The sequence below is a fragment of the Sarcophilus harrisii genome, chromosome 2 (genome assembly GCF_902635505.1).
Source record: "Sarcophilus harrisii chromosome 2, mSarHar1.11, whole genome shotgun sequence".
In the NCBI taxonomy this organism is placed as follows: Eukaryota; Metazoa; Chordata; class Mammalia; order Dasyuromorphia; family Dasyuridae; genus Sarcophilus; species Sarcophilus harrisii.
In genome coordinates, this window is record NC_045427.1 from 628446776 (window position 1) to 628469589 (window position 22814).

General features: G+C 36.7%; 1 protein-coding gene across 2 annotated transcripts; it reads right to left on the reverse strand.

Annotated features, from left to right (window-relative positions):
* Window positions 1–1639: 1639 nt before the first annotated feature.
* On the reverse strand, window positions 1640–16576 carry LOC116421969 (cytochrome P450 2C23-like). 2 transcript variants are annotated; one of them, XM_031956752.1, is made up of 6 exons: window positions 16307–16561; window positions 10233–10395; window positions 9779–9928; window positions 9282–9442; window positions 7283–7459; window positions 1898–2494 (listed from the first exon to the last, which is right to left on the reverse strand). In XM_031956752.1, exons 1-6 carry the CDS (start codon window positions 16484–16486, stop codon window positions 2267–2269), a joined length of 1059 nt encoding a protein of 352 aa, XP_031812612.1. In that variant the 5' UTR covers window positions 16487–16561; the 3' UTR covers window positions 1898–2266. The 2 variants fall into 2 exon arrangements, with proteins under 2 accessions (XP_031812613.1, XP_031812612.1); XM_031956753.1 differs by lacking the exon at window positions 7283–7459 and having other exon boundaries at window positions 1640–2494; window positions 16307–16576.
* Between the last annotated feature and the right edge of the window lie 6238 nt (window positions 16577–22814).

The window sequence follows — 22814 nt, forward strand, 5'->3', positions numbered from 1 at the left end:
TCTATGCACTTGGTATATACCTAATGGCTGTGTAACTCTGGGCAAAATAAGAGAAATGCCCGTGTCCCTGGCAATGATGAAAGAAAGTAGGAACAGAGCAGACTTTCTGCTGAGGGAGTTTCTTCAACAGAAAGTCATCCTGTCAATCAAATCACAACTTGGATGTGAAGAAGAAAATTGATCCTTTGACTGGAACTTTCTGTGCTAAATTATTCTTTCTCCAAGAGAAGTCAAGGTCCTCAATAGTCAAACAACCTTCAGTTCTTGTCTGGTGTCAGCAGAATGTGGCCCAGCAATCCTTACAAAGAGATTCTTTCTGAAGCCTTGAGGATTTGGACTGAACAATGCACTCAGGGGGTATATTAAATGTGAAAGTAGCTGGAACGCTCCCTTCTTTCTTTGAGGGAGAATAATTCTGCTGATCCAATGCTACAAAAGCTCAGTCTAATTCAAATTCACTCAATCAATAGTTTTAGTAACTCTGAAAAGCAGTTTTTGGGAATTTAGATTTAGGATTTAATCTTTATTTCATAATTTTAAAATGACCATAAGCAATTCATCTGACTTGAAATTCAGTGTGCCCATCTGCACAATGGGACAGATAATAATATTTCCCCAATCCACTTTACTGTCTAATAAGAAGAAATGAAAAAAAAAAGAAAATCATTTTGAGCAATGTTTCCATTATTTTCCTTGTACATTTGCTTTCTGTGCTGTTGCTGGTGACTGGGAAGCAGGAAGAAACAATATAACAAATACCTTTTTCTCATTCTTCATTCAGCACAGCATCTAAGTTAGCTATATGTAACAGAAGATTTCCTATGAGATCATGACAATGGGACTTGATTTTCTCATGTCTAAAATGAGATCATTGAATCAGATTATATTTGAGTGTCTTCCAACACTAAATCCCATTCCCCCATGATTACTGACCTTGGGAGATCAATCAGTCCTGGAGGCTTTCTCAGAATGCCCAACAGAGCTTGTGTGGAGTATCTGCCTGATGATAGGATCTGCAATGATTCTCAGAGGGGCTCAGGGTCCTGTTTCTCCTCAGGCTTTAGCAGCAGCAATGGGATAATTCTCTGGGGCTCAGGGGATAGGAATCAGGAAGAACTACATTTATATTCCTCTTTATACATCATCAGTGTCAATTCAGCCAAGTCATTAAGCCTTTCTAAGCCTGATTTTCCTCAGGTGAAAAATGGGGATCATAAACTATGTGTCTTTCAAGATTCCCCATACTTCAAAACCTGTTATTTTATGATTTCTACAATGCATATAATAGCTGCATCTCCCTTAGAGGACATCAGATGAAATAATATGTCAACTGCTTTGCAAATTTTACATCCTTTGTATTTAATGCTATTTAGTATTCTCAAAGAAAGAAGATTTCTTCATTTGAATTTGATAGTGCTGGAGATGACATTATCATCTTGATTTAAACCCTTTACCAGATATATATATTTCAGTTCCCGAATCAACATCTAATCTTCTGGGACAGTGACTTTCGGCATTTGAAATGCCTCATTTTTACCAATGGCCATCTATGCTAGTTGTGCCATTATCTTTGTATAATAGCGATATTATGTCTATTATAACATTATATATGTAATATATATTATAATAGAGGCTCTATCTGATTGTTATATGGTTATCTATCTATAGATATAGATAAGTGCATAGTTTTTGGGCAGGGTATATAGGGGGTTAAGTGACTTACCTAGGGCCATACAGACCCTAAGTGTTAAGTATCAGAGGCTGGATTTGAATTCAGTTTCTCCAGACTTCAGGCCAGTGTCCTATTAATTGCACCATTTAATTCCGCAATAATTCTATTTCTAATGGAATGAACAAAAGTTCATCAAGATTAGGCTTGAGAACCTCCTGTAAAGGAGAACTCATTACCTCCAGGGAAGTTATATAGCTAAATGGGCTTTGGGAGAACTTTCCTAGTTTGCAAGTCTTTCCCTAAATGAAGTTTCCATTTGTCAGTTTGTAACTTCTCTCCCTGGTACCTAGTTCTGCTCCTGCAGAACCAGCACTGGTAGAATATGTCTTTTCAGGAGAAGCGGTTTTTCAGTTGACTCTTTTTTTTTTGTCATAAGCATAACGTGCACAGTAGGAACTTTATACATATTAGTTAAAGTGAATGTAATTCTGTATGATAGAACTTCACATATTTAAATAACTAAGTCTTGCCCAAGTGTTGTATGGAACTGTCTGACCTGTTGCTGCTCTGTGTGGAAGTCATGCAAACACAAAATTAGGAAAGCAGGGCTAGCCCCTGAGCAAGGTACAGGGCTGGGAAAGTAAGCCTCGTCTGCAAGCATGGCAATTCTTGTACTTTACCTTGGACCTCAGGATGCTTCAGCATGAGCAGCAGGCCGTATCTTAGAGTGCTGCTGGTTGTCTCTGTTCCAGCAGCAAATAAATTTCCTCCAGTCATTACTAGATTCTCTAAGTCAAATTCAGAGTGGGGATTATCTTTTTCCTAGAACAGAGGCACAAATCAATGAAATAATGAGAGACAGCAGGGAAAGTCATTAGCAAACAAGAAATAAGTGAGTACATAAGTACATGTCCTAGGAACCCTCCCCTACCTTCATTACCAGTAGAAGGTCACAGACAGTGGGGGAATTCTGGGTGAGGTTTAAGGCCCTTCAGCCCAGAGTGAACCTGCTGACAATGACTGAATTTTTTTCAAGATCACACAGGAGAAAATGGAAACAGGTGAATGATGGAATATAGGAGAAGACTTAATAGCAGGTTATCTGAAATGTAAATGAAGCTCCCAAAGTGTAATTTTTTTTTTAAAGGCTGAGACAAAGTTTGGGCAGAAGTCAATTTCTACCCAACTCAACTGGCATGAAGCAGAGAAATGAGCAAATTATTTAGACCCGGATATTAAAAAAATGAATATAGAGGATATAATCAAGAATAACTATACAAACATCTCTAAGAAAACAGAAAACAATGCAGTAAGCATTATAGGAATCTCAGATATAAAGGCACAATACCATAGAGACAGCTAGACGGCACAATGGATGGAGCATTGGACGTGGAGTTAGGAAGGTCTGAGTTCGAATCTAAGTGCAAAACTTTTCTAGTTTTATGACTTTGAGCCAATTATTTCATTTTTATATGAATCCATTTTCTCATCTCTAAAATGGCAATAATAATAGCAACTACCTCCTGGGGTTGTTGTGAGGTATAAGTAAGATGATATTTGAAGTGTGATGCAAATACTATAGTTATTATTATTATTATTATTGTATTTCAAAAGAAAAAAAATCAAAAGAAGAAAAAAGGACGAATAATGAGCTAAACAACATGTCTCAAAAATTAAAAACTGAATAAACAATTTAGAACATATAATAGATAGTGTGTCTAAAATAAATTCTTTTAAGATGAAACTTACAGATTTGGTACTAGAAAATAGAGAAATTTTAACATAAAATTTAAAGATAACAATATTGGAAGAACACTGGCTCTCTACAAGCCAAAAGGAGGTAAAAGTAATAGAAAATTAAAATAGGAAATTAAGTAACTAATATTTAAATAATGGAAAATGCATAATTGCTAAAAATAATTGAGGACAAAGTATAGATAGATAGATAGATAGATAGAATTCAGAGGCTATCCAAGAGAAAGAAGCATCAAATTTAACACATTAAGAAGTTTAGTGCTCAAAAATTAGATATTCAACATTAAAGAAGTATTTTTGGGCAAAGAAAGTCCTTCACCTCTTCAGGAAAATAAATTTAAATAGGTCAGGACTACTCCTCTCTAAAAAATTAAAGAGATTAGAAAACATCAAAATTAAAGTAGATTAAGTTATAGTCATAAATAAGTTATACTTTAAATATGACCTTGATCATATATGAAATAAGATTGGCTTATATACATCAATGTTATAAAAATGAACAATTGTGAAAAAATAATCAACTCATCGATTCAAGTGCAGATGATAAAGAATGCTACCTGCCTTCAGAGAGAGACAATTGTTGGATTACTGTGCAAAATGGGACACATTTTTTGATATTTATTTTATATGGAAATTTATTCTTCTTGATTATGATTACATGATAATGAGGATTTTATCTCATCTTCACTGGGTGGGAGGAAATAAACATTTGACTTTTTAAAAGAGTGTCTTGGAGGAGAGAAAAGGTGTTTTTCAGGCATTTCCTAAAAAGAATTTCAAAGTGAGTCAGATATTTGACTTGGAAAACTTCAAACTAGACAAGCATGAAGTAAATACATTAATGAGAAAGATTAAGCAATGGAATCAATACTCATGCTTTTATGTCAATTCACTACTGAAAAAAAACCCATTGACTCTGAGCCACTGAAAGAAAGGTAAAAAATAAAGAGGCAGAAGGAACAAAGTACCATTATATCTAGGTAGGGAGTTAAAGGAGCCTTGGTATCAACCTTGGAATAAAATTTTTAGTGAACATTTTAATAAAATATATTTAATTCTGTGATGTTTAACCTGTTTATCCGTATGTCACATCACTCAGTTGACAAAATATGTAAGATATCTCCACTAAATGTGAGGCAAAGTGCTAGGTAGTAGTGACATAAAGGCAAAGGACAAAAATAAGACAGAGTTTACATCCTATTGGAGGTCTAGAACACATTTAGAGATAAGCATGTGTGGGATCTACACAAAATAAATACACAGAGATTTCTGGGTAGGACAGGAAGAGTGGGAGGAATAAAGGAAGGCTCCTAAAGGAATTAGTAGGTCAGTGTAGAAGAATATTATGGCTACTAAGTGTTGAGGAAAGAGAACGAGAGAATTCTAGGCATGGGAGCTAAACTGCATGAAGGCAAAGAGGGAAAAAATGGAATATATTTTATTGAAACCAGCAAGCAGGCCAGTTTAGCTGGAGCATAGAGGCTGTGAGGGGGGAAATGCATCACCAGTCTAGAAAGAAAGACTGCAGCCAAATAGTGAAGGGTGCTAAAAGCCAAATACATGAATTTGCATTGTATCTGAAAGCCCTAAAGCATCTTGCTCAGGGAAAGGTTTCAATGATTCTCATACTTTATGCATCTTAAATTTGCAGATTTGTGAAGAATGGACTGAAAATCTTGCTGCCTGGAGAACTGTTAAGAGGGAGTTATTTTCTGGGTGAGTGATGATGCTGAACTGAAATAGGAGGGCTGTGCTATGAAAGAGGGCAGAATAGAGTTAATGATTGCTGCCATGACTGGGAGGTTAGGGAGGGAAGGCTAGAAGACATTTACTTTCTACTCTTCCCTACTGCACTCCCCTTCCCCTATGACATGTATTATTGGACAGCTCAGATCCAGTGGGAAACAGCATTGCTTGCTCAACATTCCCCAAATGATCATTCCTTCTAGGGAAGTTTAGTCTCTTGGGTGAGTCTCCTTCTATGAAGGAATGAATGAAATAAGCATTTATCAGGCATATGCTATGGGCCATGTCCTGTACAAATATATCATTTGATCTTTACAATGACCCTGGGAAGTAGAGGGTATTATTATTTTCATTATACAGTTGAAGGAATAGAGGCAGACCAATATGAAGTGACTTAGCAGGATTATACTGCTATAAGGTCTGACTCCTTATTTGAACATAAGTCTTTCTGATTTCAGGCTCACTACTCTATCCATGTCATCCCCTAGCTACCTCTATCAATCTGAGTGGAAGTATGTACGATGGGAATATAGTTTGAAAATTAAATGGAATGTTGGACTGATATCCTGGAAAAATCTGAGTAAATTTTTATTATCAGGGGAAAGAATAGGATACTATAAGTGCTTTATTTGTTTTCTAAATTTATTTGCACATTTTTTGGAGGCTTTTGTATCTTTTTCATTTTTCTGTGGAGCAAACTGAAGATCATCCTATTGCCGGAAAATAATTAATTATGAGTGCTTTTGTGGCAGCTAGTTATAACTAGCATTCATAATATTAGTTAGCATTTATATGCTTACAGGTTTGTGATCTGTTGCTGTTCAGGTATTTCAGTCATGTCTGATCTTCCTAAATTCATTTAATCATTTGCTGGTAAAGACATTGGAGTGGTTGGTCTTTCCTTCTCCAGTGGATCCATTTTCAGGCAATCAGAGGTTAAAGGACTTACACATGATCACTCAGATTGGAAATGTCTGAGAATGGATTTGCATTTGGGTCTTTCTTAATCCAGGCCCAGTGTTCATTTCACTGAGCCATCCACTACCTGTATTTTAAAGTTAACAATATGATTTACAATCATATTATTTTATCCTCACAATCACCCTAGAAAATAAATGCTATTATCCTCAACTTAAAAATGAGGAAACTGAGGGAGTCAATGGTGATATAACTTTCCCAGGACTACATAGCTAGTGTCTGAAGTTGAATTTGATCTCATGTCATTTTTTCCTATTTAGAGCTTCCTTTGTTTTGTATTTTTTTGCATATTATCTCTCCCATTTTATTGTAAACTCCTTGTGCTCAGGGACTATCTTTTGCCTCTTTTGTGTCTTCAGCACTATCTGGCACATAGTAGGGTCTTGCTAAATAATTATTAATTGATTCTACAATATAATATCTTCTTCCAAACAGGAAAGCCTAGATCATGAGCTCATCTTCTAGCAATTCAGAACTCTTCTAATTTCCCTCACAATGTTCATGTAAGAGATCAGTAGAAAGCCAATGGACACCTTAGGAAAAATGGATGCATTGATATTTTCTAATGTCCCATCCAATGGTTTTTCGTGGAAATATATGAGTGAAGACTCTCTCATGGGAATATATATTAGCCTTAAACTATACCGCAATTATGACTTGACACTTTATAATAATAAATAGTTATAACTGAAAAGTTGCAGGTATTTGTCCCAACCTGTTTCCCACCTCCTCTTGTTAAGTAGCATTTAAGTATCTCTTTTAAAGGCAATTTATTCTTTTGATTCTGGGTTAGATTTCCACAACTAGAATGTAACCCCAGACTCCCCCAAACAATGGGGAAAAGGCCATGCTGGGGGGCTTAAGGGGGGGACTTTGGGGATTTCTGCATTCAGACTATTTAATCAGGTGTTTTGCAATTTATGCATTGTACTCCTTTTGCTGATAAATACCTTGTCAGGTACAAATGCCTTTTCCCATGAGAATGTAATAAACCAAGGCTTTTTCTTACTCAGAGAGTCTCTGATTTTTTTATGATCAATACTGTCCCATATAGTTTGAAGAGTGTGACCTGTAAGAATTTTGGAATATCAGCTTTGTTCAAGAGCAAGGTGCTTCCCCCATGCCTCCTACCTGCTGCATTTTGGAGAGGTAGCAGTCAATGAAGTCTTGAGGGTTGCTGGGATCTAGTACTGTTTGATGCTCCTTCACTCTTTCCAAAATGAAATGTCTCAGTTCTTTAACATTTTTAAAAAATATTTTATGTTTTCCAGGGAGGTACACTCTGAATCCTGGTAAAAAGTTGTAGAGCTACATCGCCCCCCCAAACCCAAGCAAACACATGTGAGTTTACTATCATAAAGAGACAACTCTGTATTTCTAATTATAAACTCTTCTATTCTATTCATTTTTATTGACAAAGAGTATCTTGTCTTCTCCACACACTGAACAAAAAAGAAAAAAAAACCCTGATACATGTATACATAGTCAAGCAAAACAAAGCCCCTCCTTGGCAATAGCCAGAAACATGCATCACATTTTATATATCAAGTCCATCATCTCTCTGTCAAAAGGAGAATAGCATGTTTCATTTTGGTTCCTCTGGAATCATGGTGAGTTTTTATATCAATTAAAGTACATTAGCCTTGCATGATATTTATCTTCCCATTGTTTTTCTCATTGTACAAATTGGTTCTACTCACTTTTTTGGCAACCATTCATAAAGTCTTCCCATGTGTACAGCTGTACCTTTCATCATTTCTCAAAACATAAAATTCTGTTATATTCACATCCCAGAATTTATTCAGTTATTCCCAATTAATGAAAAGCCCCTTAGTTTCCAGTACTTTGAAGCCCCCTAAAAAACCTCGATTCAATTTTTTTTTGCATACAACTTTCAGTTTTACACACTTCTTTTTTTGATTTTTTGGGGGCATACTGGCCAAATAATGGTATTGCTAGTTCATAAGACAGATATGATTTACTAATTTGGGAGGGACAGATCTAAATTGCTTTCCAGGTTGCCTGAACAATCCAAACACCAACAGTTTTTCAACGTGCTAATTTTCCCACAACAACATTTTTTGACATTTAGCATTATTTAAATACATTTTGAAATACTTGTGAGGAAAAATTATGACCTTCCTACTTTCTTGAGAATGCTATTTGAGACCAATTTTTTCACACAATCTTTAGTGTGTGTGTGTGTGTGTGTGTGTGTGTGTGTGTGTGTGTTTTGAAAACATCCACTCAAAAAAGACTTAGTATTGATTTGAAAAAAAGGGAGAATTTCTACCAGTCATCAGCAAACAAAACATCTTATCCTAATTGGACAGAACAAATTTCAGGATAATATACAATGGAACTAGGGAAGTCAGAAGTCATTCAGTTTCAGGTGGTAGCAGTCTCATTTCTCTGACAGAAAGGAACATGGAGCAGAGACAGAAACCTGGATAGGAGACAATGCTTCTTTGTCCTCCAGTTATGGGATGTGTCCAGTTATAATTAGTAAAGTATAATGCAGTTAAATTCTAGTAGGGCTAGTGATTAAGACTGGGGAGAGGGGCAACTAATTAGAGATTAGAACATATCAGGGAAGCTCAGCACCTGAAGTGAGAGGAACAGGCACCCTTAGTAGGAAAAGGAAAAGGAATGAGGATCCTTAGTTCTGATTGCAGTGAATGACTGCTGTGATCCTACATGTCCATCCATTGTAGAGACTAAGCCATAACACTGATGTAATCTGTAGATGACTTTCTTAAGTTTTGGCCAGCTGTCCTCCCTAATCCTTTAAGAATGGGTTGGACAGGCTCTCTGTAAATACTTATTTTACTTGCCCACATCTATGAGCATTATCATACTTGGAATATCCTAAGGTCTAATCAGACAGTTCTCTCTATTTCTTAAATATTTGTATGACCTAGAAGTAGTTCACAGAATACTGGGAAAAGAATATCTCATTTCAGAGCCAAAAATATTACATGATATTATTGTCCTTGAGTGCATAATATATGAAAGGTGTGTGTTCCTGTGTGTTGAAGATTTTGCTAAGAGTTGAGAATCTATGGTACATCGGTCCTGTTGCTGAAACTGAGCAAACAGCCACAAAATATGAAGATAGCTTTGCTCTTACCTGTATCCATCGTGAATTAAGGAGCTGAAAGTTTTCATTTAACAATTTCATCAGATATAGAAATTTCTCATCATTGTACTTGAATCGATCACGGAAGAGGATAGAACAGATCACATTGCATGGGGCACAGCCAAGGATGAAGGTGGGATCAGTGGGCTGACCTAATGTAGAGAAAAGTGAACAAAAGAAAAAAAACACGTTTAACAAAAATATTCCACTTATGTAGAAACTGGACATATCTTTTCCCCATGTCATGTTTATTTCCTCTAAGGTTAGAAGATGTTGTTCTCCTGGATAATTTCCTTTACCCTTATAGAAAACTAGATTAACTTATGATATTAGAGTATAAGAAGAGAGAAGGGAGTTTTCTGGCCCAGCACAGTAATTCCCTTTTCAGTGGACAGAGGCCAACATATAGAATGATTGCCAAAGTAAATAGTATATAAACCTTTGGATGGGTAATTGAACTACCCAAGAGGAAAGAAAAGAAAACCAACCTTTTGTTTTCCTGAATTCTTCCACTAGACATTGGGCTTCTTCTTGAACTCTTTCTTCAATACTTCTTTTCCCCATCCCAAAGTCCCTTAGGGTCATAAGGGAAAATCTACGCATTTGTTTCCAACTCTCTCCATTACTGAAAACAATTCCTAGACAAAAGAGAAGAACAGGACATTGGTCATTCTAACACTGAAGGTGGTAGAAAGCACAGTGTACATGGGATTTAGGCCTAATTCACTAATCAAATTTAATTTTATTCAATTGAAACCAAAATGTGATGCTACTGCATTTAGCACAAGTACTACCACATTTAGGCTTTGTCTTAGGTGCTGAAAATAGACATTAAAAATGAAACCAATAATTAGGTTCAGCATTGAATTATTTGATTCTACTAGATATATTCTGATATACTCTTTTGCCTTTCAATCACTCTTTTGAATAAACTAAACTTACCTTTTCTTTTGATTACATCATCAAATATGGGAACACTTCCTCTGTCTACAAAACCATCTCCTTGGTCAATTAGAGCTTCTTTCATAATTTTATATCCATATAGCACCACAATACGCTTACTTCCAAAATAAAGAGTATAGATGGGGCCATATTTGTCAGCCAGCTGTGAAAAGAATGCCAAGAAAGAAGAAACATTCAGTTTAAACCTTTAGAGTGTTGGAATTTATCCCCACAATTACCTCATGATGTTCCATATGCATGTGTACATATGTGTACTATACATGCATGGGACAATATGTTGTAAATGAATCCAGAGTATAAAAAGACATAAGCTGTGGGATAACAACGTTGTGTTCCCATTACTTTTAGTTTGTTTTTTAGAAATCCGTGTTATTACATGGCCCAGAATTTTTTTCATGTAGAGTTTGATCTATTGGTACCTATGTTGGGTAAAAACATTCTGAAAAGGCCTGTATTTGATTTTGTGTAGTTTACCCATGGAAGATTTATAGCAAGACATGGCAAAATGCCATCCAAAATGGAGAGGGAATTGCCATCTCCTAACAAAAGCTATTTATTATTATTGCCTCTCTTCTCCTTTTGAAATATTTGTAGTAATTCTTCAGTCATCAACACTCAGTTCCAACAAACCTCTAATGGTCTCAGTTTAGCCAAATTTGGTGGCCTTACCTTAATTCACATTCTTTTACACCTCTTTACAACCTTTTACTCTTTTGACTACCTTCTTTTCTCTTTACTCTCTTCTCTCTGGTTTTCTCTAATCCTTCTCTCTTTGCCTCCCTGTCCCTCTTTCTCTGTCTTTGTCTTTATCCTTTCCCATTCCCTTTCCTTTTCTCATTTCCACTTATCAATATCCTGTGCTGAATTATAGTCCATATTGAACCACACATCCATTTGTTTTCCCCATAATATTGTTCTGGACCATCTTCTCTTCTCTTTCTGTACTCTTATGCTTGGTCATCTCATAATTACTATGTCCATAGTTCACAGATCTATACATCTTGGACTAATACCATTCTTGAAGCATAAAATAAAATTCATTATTCCTACAGTAAAAATCATCCAAATTTCCTTACCTATGGCTAAGATCCCAGTATATAAGAATAGGTTTGACCTCATAATCAACAGACTTCAATGGTTCCATTATCTATGTGGTCAAATGTAACTTTTTAAAACTTTAATGTCCTTTACAACCCAGCTAGAACCCACCTATCCAGTGTGGACTTCATCTATTTCATGGTTCACACTAACTGATACTCTTGATGTTGCTCACACAACACTCTATGGTACAAGGTTTTTGTAGTTCCTATGCCTAGGATTCATTTCTTCCTTGCCTCTTAGAATTCCTAATCTTCACAAAGCTTAGCTCAAATGACACTTTCTTTGCAGGTTTTTCCTAGGCTTTTCCCCCATTGCAGAGTCTTCCCCTCCACAGGTATTACCTTACATTTATTTTCAACACATTTTTATAAGTTTACTTTGCAAATTGTTTCATTGACCTATTGACTCTGTTCCCCATTCTGTATCCCCACTAGAAGTTTGCGTCCTCAAAGGGGTGGCTGCTAAATTTCTCTAAGTTCTATAAGAAGAGAATGAACCATTGCAGTGAGATATATATATATATATATATATATATATATATATATATATGCAGGAAAACATGTACTTTGAACAACTTAAACTCTGGAACCATTTGGAATTTACCCTCATAAAGGTTTACAAATCATGAGTTAGAAGGTGGATAAGTTAAGTTGCCCTGAGAAAGTTTCCCTGAATCATCGAAATATCACACTATCCCAATGCTAAAGTAGATTGCTCCTCCACTGGAGGTTGGATGCCCATTTGATCCTCCCTAACACCAGGGGATAAATTTGGGAGAGAACAGGATGGATGAATTTTTTTGTTCACAGGTCTAAAGATCAGTAAAAGCGTTCCAAAAATCCATGATCAAAACATTTTTCCACAAGTGTAGAATCCCATATTTTCATAAATTTGGATGGATTCAGAGATAGATAATAGAAAGAAGGAATCTTCCATATTACTATCTGATACTAACCTAGAATTAAGTATAGGGGAAGTAGAGTGAAAAGGGCTAAGCAAGCTATTCCATTTAGAAAACAAATCCCTTTATCTAAAAAAAGCCTAACCTGACACCTAGTCCTGAAAATGTTAGACTTGTGGACCTTGCAGAAAAGACCCACGAGAACAGATAAGGTGAGGTGATGGTTATGGAATGGTGACTCACCAAAAGGAAAACTGTAAAATCATAGATGAACCAGCATTGTCTTTTTTCTATATGAAGACACTAACTTTGGAACACGTTACTGAAAACAGAGCTTCCACTTCCTTTGACCATTTTACTATATAAAGTTTTCTGTAAAATCTGAACCCAATTAAGAATTTGATGATCTCATTTGAACATCTGTTTGATTTTCACATCAATTTAAGGGTAAAAAAAACTTTCATCCAAGCCTTTGAGAAGTATTTCCTTGGAGTTAGCAGGGTCTTTGGTAAGCCCTGTTTGTAGCTTCCTTCCCTAACCTCCTGGGTTAGAGGATGACCTCTAGACCTTCTAAAAGAATAAAAAATATTAGAAGTTTCTATAACAATCCTAGCAGCATTATTGGAATAATGCTGGTAATGTCTACCTCTTAACTCACAGACATGAGAAGAAGAAGAAGAAGAAGAAGAAGAAGAAGAAGAAGAAGAAGAAGAAGAAGAAGAAGAAGAAGAAGAAGAAGAAGAAGAAGAAGAAGAAGAAGAAGAAGAAGAAGAAGAAGAGCAACAACAACAACAACAACATGAACAAGAGAGAAGTCGGAGGAGAAGGAGTAAGACTGAGGAGGAGGAGGAGGAGGAAGAAGAGGAGCAGGAGGAGAAGGAATTTAGGAGGAAGATATCTATATTCCCATATACATTTCCAGTGGAGACATATTTGAAGTTCAAACTATGGCTCCAACAACTAACATTTGTTCATATGTAGAAGATACCCCATATTCCATATCCTATATAATTGTGCAGTTGAAAAGGTGTCACTTTCCTAACTTTGTTTAAGGACATAAATTTAACCTGGAATTTTCTGTGCTTGATGGAGCTAGGATGACTCATTATCATCACTGTGTCCCTTTCTGGATGTTTGCCAAACATCTTTTGATGTAAATTTCATTTCCCTTTATTTTACAAAGTATTTTTTTCTTTTTTTTTTAACATTTAGTTTGGAGTGACTTGAAGCTAATGACTCTATAAGACCACAAGAAGTAATGAAACAAAACTCAAAATTCCCCCCAAAAAATGGAGGGAGGAAGAACTAGGAGCTTGGATAATCAAGTATTTGGAGGCCTTTCCATAACACTTGTCTCTTCTGTTTCTTCTGCTGGATCATCATATCTCTCCTAACTACAAAGACTTTTGTGGGCTCTCTTTTCTCTCTACTCCCTTAGAGATCTCATGAACAGCCAAACTCTTTCTAACTAGATTATCTCAGCACTTATGGCCTCAGTGATTATTTCCAAGCAGAAGATTCCCATGTTTATATAACTAGACTTTGTCATTTTTAAACTCCACATAGCCAATGGCTGAGAAGTGCTCAAAATGGATGTCCCATTCACATTGCAAATAATACATCCATAATTCAACTAACTAATTTTCCCACAAAACTACTTCTTTCTCCAAACTTATTCATTTCCCTTGAGAATCCAAGAGATGGACTGTAATATTCTGGTTGGTTTTCTGGAGGTCTTTGCACCAGTTTTTGTTTCAGCAGAATAATCACCATGAGAATTGCCAGGGATAAAGTCCAAATGCTTTATTGTCTCCTTCCCAGTCTTGTGTCGTTGCCTGGGGCCTAGGCTAGCTTTCTGGAAGTCCTCCACTATGTGTCTTTGTTTCTGTGGGGGAGGGAGGAGGACCACCATTACAGTCTCTGTTTTGAAGTCTGTCTCAGTTCAAAAGCTTGTGCTCCAGCCTCCAGTCACCACAAAGGTGGGAGATGGAAGGAATGTCTCTCCTTAGCTCTGAGAGCTTGAGCTCCTGCCTCCAGTCCTCTATCTTCTCCGAGTCTGTTTCAGTCCCTTCTCTGGCTGAATTTGTCCCAGTTTATATGCAGTATATTGAGTATAAACTATTCATTATATCACTAGGAAACCATTATTTGTTGTAAGATTAATTTAATCATACTGAACTCGAGATCTATTAATCACCCTGCTAAACTAGATAACCATTGTCTTATCAGTTCCACTGAATTAACATCTTGTTTTAAGAATCCTTGTTTTAACTACACTTCTCTAGAGTTCTGGTGTATTATAGTGTACTTCTTTTGAATATAATTCCATTTCCCCTGAATTACAGTCATGGCTTTATATTTGACTTAATTCTCACTTATATTTATATACTTACAATAATCTATAGTCAAGTCTGATACATTCTATCTTCAGGTCCCCCACATCTATTCCATCTTGCTTCCTGACATGTTTGCTGACCCCTACCATGTTTAGACTACTGTAATAGATTGGTGAGACAGGCATCCGAACTAGTTAAACCAATAAGTTATCCAAGAGAAAGAGAAGATGAAATATACAGGAAAGTCAAACCACCATTAAGTTCCTTTGGAAATGGATATAGTCCAGAACTGTTACTCAAGAACCTTTGTGATCCATCTTTTCATGTCAATGACTCCTACTCCAAATACCACTGAATTTGCTTTCAGCACAGTCCAAACTACAATCCTCAAAATGAGGAGGAATCATGAGGGAGAAGGGAACCACATTTCTCACGACCACCACTAGCAATTACTAAACAACTGACTCCAGCAGGAAGGTAAGTCCAAAATTCCCAGGAGTGGCAGCCGTACCTAATATAAGATAACTTATTCCTACTTGCATCCCAGTTGTTCACACATTAGTCCTGGAAGGAAAAGCCTGACAACTTCTTCTGTAAGTGCTGAATCCTTAGCTACTGAACATTACAAAAGAAAAACAGGGTCATTGTATCAGAAAAAATATAGATTTTATCAGTAGAATTGACTTGAAATGCTCTGAATTACTATGTGTTTTGTTAATGTCCCCTAAAGAGCACAAGGTCTTTCCAGCTGAAATCGCTTACTCTGTTATCTTCCCACTACTGAGCACATAGTGAGCAATTCATAAGTGATATTTTTATCCATTCTTTCATTAACCTCCAAGATCAATCTTTTCCTTTAAGTATTTCACCTCTACAATGAATAATCCACACAACTAACAATTTAGTATTCCCATGGTTCAGTTCTGACTACTTCAACTCAAAAAGTCTGCACTAACTTGGCACTTAAATGCCTCCACAGCTTCGACCACTTAAGTGTTGAAGATTTATTTTATAGTCCTCTTCATCCCCAAAACTGACCCTGCTAACTATGTTATCTCCCAACTCCTTGTCTTTATCCAGACTGTCTCCCATATCTGGAATTCATTCCCACCCTCTCTTCCAATAAGAATTTGTTACTTCCTTCAAGGTCCAGTACATGTGCTCTCTCCTACTTGAAATTTTTTTGGGGTCCCAGATTATGAGATTATGAGAAGACAGCTTTCTCTGTCTTCTAATTACATTCCACTTACATGTCTATGAATTTATTGTATCCTTCATGGAGAATTCCTCCTTAGGTTCATGGGGAACATAAGCTTCTGGACAACAGAAACTATTTTCTTTTATGAAGAGATCGTTTTATTCTCTATAAGATTCTCTCCTGTCACAGTGCCTGGCAAACAGTAGGTGCCAAAGAAGTTCTCATTAATCAAGTGATTAATCTTTACCTATATATATATATATATATATATATATATATATAGTGTAATTCATTACACATAGTAAATATTGAATTTCTTTTGCTGCTACCAATGTTTTGACAAAACAATCAATTAATGCCTACTATCATTGTTAATGGAGATATCACTCAATGCCCTTAATTCATCATGCATGAGTTAGGACTCTAAATGTCCATGAGTCCGATTCTTCTGAAGCCTTTGTGTCTCCCTCCACAACCCAATCAGCTGGAATTCATACCCCAAAAGCAGTACTTTTACCTGTGAGAATGATGCAATCATGTTCTTGAAATCCAGTTGAAGGATGTTGCCAAGAAATGGAAGAGGAGTAGGACCTGGTGGGAGCTTTCCCCTTTTGAGTCTCTGGATCCATTGAGACAAGAAGATTAGCAAAAGAACACAACCCACAAGGACAGAAGTGGTGAGTCCCCAAAGATCCATTGTCCTGAGAGATGGTCCTACACCTCTCAGAGGTTCCAGCTCAAGTATTAGATTTTTATAATCATTGATAGAAAACAAGGGGTGGCAATGCCCAGCCAATAACTGGATAGTTTTGCAGGCAGATACGGTTAGTTTTCCATTAACCAAGCCAGCAAGAGGTAATTAAGGAAATGTCTACATGTCTGTTGCTTTGCAATCTGTTCCTAATCTGAACCTGGTCCTAAATCACACAGGGACAGTTGGGGCAGGGAAGGATTTTGTCTCATCTTTTGGAGATTCATGGGTTATCAACAATCAAATTTCTGTCCACCTGTGGGGCTTTGTTCAGCTAAGGAAAGAGCAAATATCCAAATTCAGTCTGAGAGGAGGTGATTAAGGAATCCAGAATCTACAATTCTGCAAACTTGATCTCACAGTAGAGGTCAGATGATATCTTCTTGTCTTCTAAACTATACTGGGCTTAATTGTTATGCTTGTTCTTTCTACACCTTGAAGAACATTCTCTTTGAGAAAGAAAGGGGCAAACAAGTATTGACATGCCCTATCTCCTTTCTATCTCTTTAAGCAATGACTCTGTAGCCTTAGTGGGTCCTTGCCAATGTTTATTTCTTTCTTATTCTTCTTGATCAAACCTTTGGTTTCCCCAACATTTTTTCATTTCTCAATTTCTTCTGAGCTTTTAGTCTTCCTGACCCTGATCTTTCAGATTAATGTGTTTTCTGATATCAGTCCTTGATAAGACTATCCCTCTGTCCATCCGTGAAACATGCTCTTATCTACTAATGATACTTCATTCAGAGCACGAAGCCATCTCTCTCAGACCTCCCTATCCTAGCTTAGAGAAAAAAGAGACCTCAGGTTGATTATGACTGTAGGCACTTTTATTCTTTCTAGTCCTCTCACTTGAATTGAAATGGAGCCTATTTTTCTATTCATAATGACCTCTGCTTTTATCTCATGTGCAAAAAAGATCCTGAGCATCACATCAGAATGTATATCTTGCCCTATGTTTGAATTGCTCACATATCTTTAAATTTTCAAAGATAGCTTAGTGTGTCATCAGTGGTCAGTGGCAGAGAGGTAGGATCTCAGCCAATCACTATTCAATTATTGGCCCGTCTTCTATTCACAGAAAGGCTATTGCCTGGAAAGCTTGTCTAAATGTGCTATTTTACAAAAGCTTTTTGCTTTTTTGGAACAAAGGAGATCGATAAATTCTGAAAGAAAATAAAACATAAGGAAATAAGATCCTTACCCAAAGGTTTGCTAGAGCTAACTAAACCCCTCTCAAGGGAACTTGCCATTAAATTCTAGATGTGACCATTTTCTCCTTGGACATGTCATAAATATCGCAAATCATGGTCTGATTTTTTGTTTCATTGCCAGACCTTAAAAGGTAGCAAAGAAAATGTTACTAGTGCAGATTCAACTTAATAATGTAACAGATATATATATCTGTCTCTATGTATCTTCCCTTCCCCGCCCCCCCCCCAACCCAGGAAGCTGCCTGTTAGCCAACAGATGTCTTGCATCCTGCCTCATTGGATGAATACTTAAAAAATAACTGTCTATGCTTCAAAAATGTGACTAATTTGCCTTTTCCATTGTTAGTCAGTCCCTTCACTGATATAATCACAGGACTCTTGATGTGTGCAATAATAATATTAATAATAATAAAGTTTGACACTTTCTATTGTCCAGGCTTTTTGCTAAAAAAAATTTCATGAGCCCTGTCTCATTTAATCCTCACTGCCACCCATCTAAATAGGTACTATTATTAGCTCAATTTAACAGTTATTGAAACTGAACCAAATGGTAGTTTAGTAATTTGAGAATAATAGCAGAAATGTCATCCTGGCCCTCCCCCTGTTACATTTCTGATCTTGGTGACGTTCCTTCCTATCCCTAGATCTCATTTTCCTTCCCTGATCACTGACAATGTTGAACTAAAAGATCTTGTTCTCAAATGGTGAGCCCATATGTCCTGTGATTCCCCCCACATCTAATAAATCATCCCTACCCATTTCAAAGATTTGGAAATTTGAGCAGAGATTTTAAGGTATTTATACAAGGCCACTCCCCAATGAATAGCAAGCAGAGCTGAGATTCTGCCCGAACTATGGACTCACTCAAACTGAAATGAACTTCTTTCTTTGTTTATAGAACACTCAGATCCTGCTGACATCTCTTTTGAAGTTGCCATGAATTTCTGGGCAAGTTTGAATTTCTTTACAACTTATCTGTGTATCTAATCCAACATGGTTATTATTTAATTCCTTCTAATTGGCTTCACACAGATGGAAGATACATGATGCAAGGACAAAAAAAGCATAACGTGGATTCTGAAGGGAGCTTTGAATGAACCTTCTGATCAGCATTATCATTCTTGTCGGAATGACACAAATTGATAAATAGTGTGTAGCACTGCCTTCTCAGAATTCTTCCCTTTGCCTGTGTCAGTTTCCACACTTATAAAATGCTAACAATAGCATCTGTTGTTGGGGAGATGAGATGATATTTGTAAAGCACATCCAAGCATTATATAACTATTATTATAAATTTTATTTTATTCATCTCTCAATGTGTCACTGGAATGATTTACAATGAACTGATTTGAAATGAAATGACAACAACAAGTGAAATATATGACACAATAATGGCAATATTCTACAATGATCATAGCATAGAAATTGAGTGGAATTCTATCTTCTTCAATACACTCTGTAAAGTTTGATTGTGTAATGCATCCAGTGCCATTTTATCCCCAAACCAGATTAACCCCTGGAGGATCTCATCAATGAAATGGGATCCTTCTGTCTATTCCTGAACATGTGTCTCCCTGATAATAATGACTAAAAGGTTCGTTGAAAGTGAATTCTCTCTCTCCAGAATTCATGTGACTTTCTTGTCCATGCACCAAACGTCTTTCATCTTCCATCCGTGTGTGAGAAATTAGTTACCAAGAATGAATAGTAACAGTGCTGAATTAGGTACACAGTGAAATTTTAAAGAAATTTGAATCTGTTCAAAAGTCCATGTCAAGTTCAACAGAGTCCATGAGATTTCATCAGGGTTCATGTCGACTATAAACACAGAAAAAAAAGTTCATAGTTTGATGTGAGTCCATAGTTCGGGCAGAAAATGTCCACAGGTGCAGAATTCAGGGGTGCACTGGTAAATATTTAAGAGCCAACTTCCCAAAAAACATATGTCTCTCACATTTATAAGTGGAACCTGCATCTTAACATTTTCTTCATCACATTTAAAACAATAAATCAAGCTATGATTTGTGGCATTTGTAAGAAGTCCAAGGTGTGAATGGTCAAATTTAAAATGTAACGACCATATCTCTTGAGATGGATTGAGTTGGCTCTAGCATACTTTTGGGCAGGAATCTCATTTCTTTGTTTTCTTCCTAAAGTTCTCAAAATTTCTTTTGTTCCAACAGAGCAAGAGATTATCGTAGAATAGCACCTTTAGACACACTTTCTATAAAAGGACAAGATGGTGATAAGTGAATTCTAATTAGTTGCACAGAATCATTCTTAAATTGATTTCTGTGTGCTGACCATTGAAGACACATTATGTTCATTTGGAATCTTAGAGATCTATGGGCAAGGCAAAGATAGGGCAAGGCATAAATTCTAATGAGAAGTAACTGACATGAAAGCCAGTGTAAACAAAGAAATGTGTTCCATATCAGTGCAAGTAGGAAGACCAGAAAGAATAACAGTAGCTATGGTCGCAGCCTTGCTTTAAAGTCTCTGGTTATTCCATAAACTAGAATGGGCCAGGTAATCCATGAAGGTCTGTGACAGAGATGGATTATTTTTGCTCTGCTTGAAGTGTCCTTAGTATATGAGGGTGTCAAGCATGGTCAGGAATTGAGTATAATCAAATATTGATACTAGCCTAGAAAAGGCACTAACATGAAAGTTCAGGGTTAGGAAGAGTAAAGTTCATAAAACATTCAGCGATGTAAAAATGATGGGAACACCAAAGTTCTGAACCAGAAAAATTAGAAAGGGATAGATATTGGGGAGGGCACCTAAAACCAGTAGACCACTATTTAAGGAGACAGAAAGAACACAGGGCATATCAGTGTCTATTTTATTGCCCCATTCTATCTCAAGATTGCTCTGCAAGGTGGAAAAAGAACAAGGATAGCTAAGAAATCCATTAAACCATGTAGCTGAGGAGATAAGAAGATGGTAGTGAACTTCTTTTCCTGATATTCTTGTCTTTTGGAAACCAAGTATTCAAAAACAAGACGCTCCCACCAGGTCCAACTGTTATTCTTTTTCTTGGCAACATTTTATAATTGGATTTGAAGAACATGACTGCATCCTTCTCACAAGTAAAGGGGATATATTTGGGGTTTGGATCCTAGCTATGGGGTTATAAGGAGAGACACAAAGGGTTTCAACTCAATCAGAACTCAAAGTGATTTAGAGTACTAAGTCATGGATGGGATTTAAGGGCTTTATGAGTGATATCTTCATTAGCAATGACGTCAGGAACACATTGATTGTTTTGTCAAATCTTTAGTAGCAGCAGAAGAAATTCAACAACATGACCAAATATGAACTATGTGTAATACATCATACTCAGCTCTGGGTATCTAAAAACAAAAATGAATCATTCAATTAATGAAACCTATTTTAATATCTACTATGTGCCAGCCATTGTTCCAGGCATGAGAGAAACCTTTGGAGAATAAAACAATTTTTCCTTGAAAGGTAATATTTCCTGTCCTCCAGGAGATTATGTTCTATCAGAGGGATACAATCATAGGCACTCGAGTGGAAAGTAATTAAAGGAGAGAGAAAACACTTGTAATTATTGGACTCCAAACAAGTTACAAGGAGGAGAGACACCTGAGCTAGATATCTTTACACTAGATAGGTACCAATTAAGCACGATGTACTTGAGAAAAAATACTGTTTTATAATGCTAGGGATTCCCAAAGAGAAACCTAAAAGGAATGAAAATAGTACTTTGCTGTCCAACAACTTATGCTTTTTATACTTGGAATTCATTTCCTGCACATTCTCTTATGAACACATAGATATACACATGTAAACATGCATATGGCATATTATGAAGCAGTTGTGGGGATAAATTCCAACTTTCTAAAGTTTCACATTGAATTTTATCCTATTTATTGATATTCTTTTCACAGCTGGCTTAAAATTATGGTCCCATCTATATTCTTTAAATGGGGAATCAGCAGGTTGTGGTGCTCTATAAGTATTACAGCCTCAAGGAAGCTCTAGTTGATCAAGGAGATGTTTTTATACAGAGAAGAGATGGACATACAGTTGAAGATTTAGTGATTTGGGGTAAGAATGGATTGTCTTCCTCCCCATCAGTGCATGACGCTTCAATACTTTGCCAATTTATAATTTCTCTGAAGTCTTTCATGCACCATGAGTCTTCTCCATTTAGTAGATATGTCACATTCACTGTTCATACGGTTTTCCTCATCTGGTTATTCTGCATCAGTTCAAGTTTTTCTCAGCTTTGCTATTCCAGAATTCAATTTGACACATTATTTTTAAGTTGTTTGGAGGGGCCTATTGAAGTGTTCATTGGGGAATGCTGCCTCTACTCCACGTCACCTTTGTAACCTCCCTCATACACATCCCTTTCTCTCCTCTGACATTCTATCGTGCAGAGGCAGGCCTTCAGCACTTCATACCTGGGAAATTGCATGTAGATTGCTGTTGGCTCTGCCTGCCTCCATTCTCTCCCCTCTTCAATCCATGCTCCCCTCCATGGGAGAGATTTTCCTAAAGTAATTCTCCTAAAATGTTGGTCTCATCAGGTCACTCTCTCTCTCTGTCTCTCTGTTGTCTGTCTGTCTCTCTCTTTCTCTCTCTCTCTCTCTCTCTCTCTCTCTCTCTCTCTCTCTCTCTCTTTCTCTGTCTCTCTGTCTATCTCTCTCTTCTGTTTCTCTCTGTCTCTCTGCTCCCCTGCCTACCCCTCTCACACACACACACTTATACCATTCAATGAATTTCAGTGGCTTCCTAGGGCCTCTGTGATTAAACACAGTCTAATCTCTTTACCATTCAAAGCCCATCAAAATCTAGCTTCTCTTGACTTTCCAGTCTTCTTATACCACACTCCCTAAACACATATTCTTTGATCCAGTGACACTGGTTTTCTGGATATTCAACAAAGATGTCACTATCTCAGGTCCAGGTAACTTTTCTGGCTAATCATAATGTTCTTCTTTCTTATCTCCAGCTATTGTTTTTTTTTTTTTCTTTCTTGAGGTCCTAGCTAAAATCCTATCTGCTACAGAAAGCTTTTCCAAATTTCT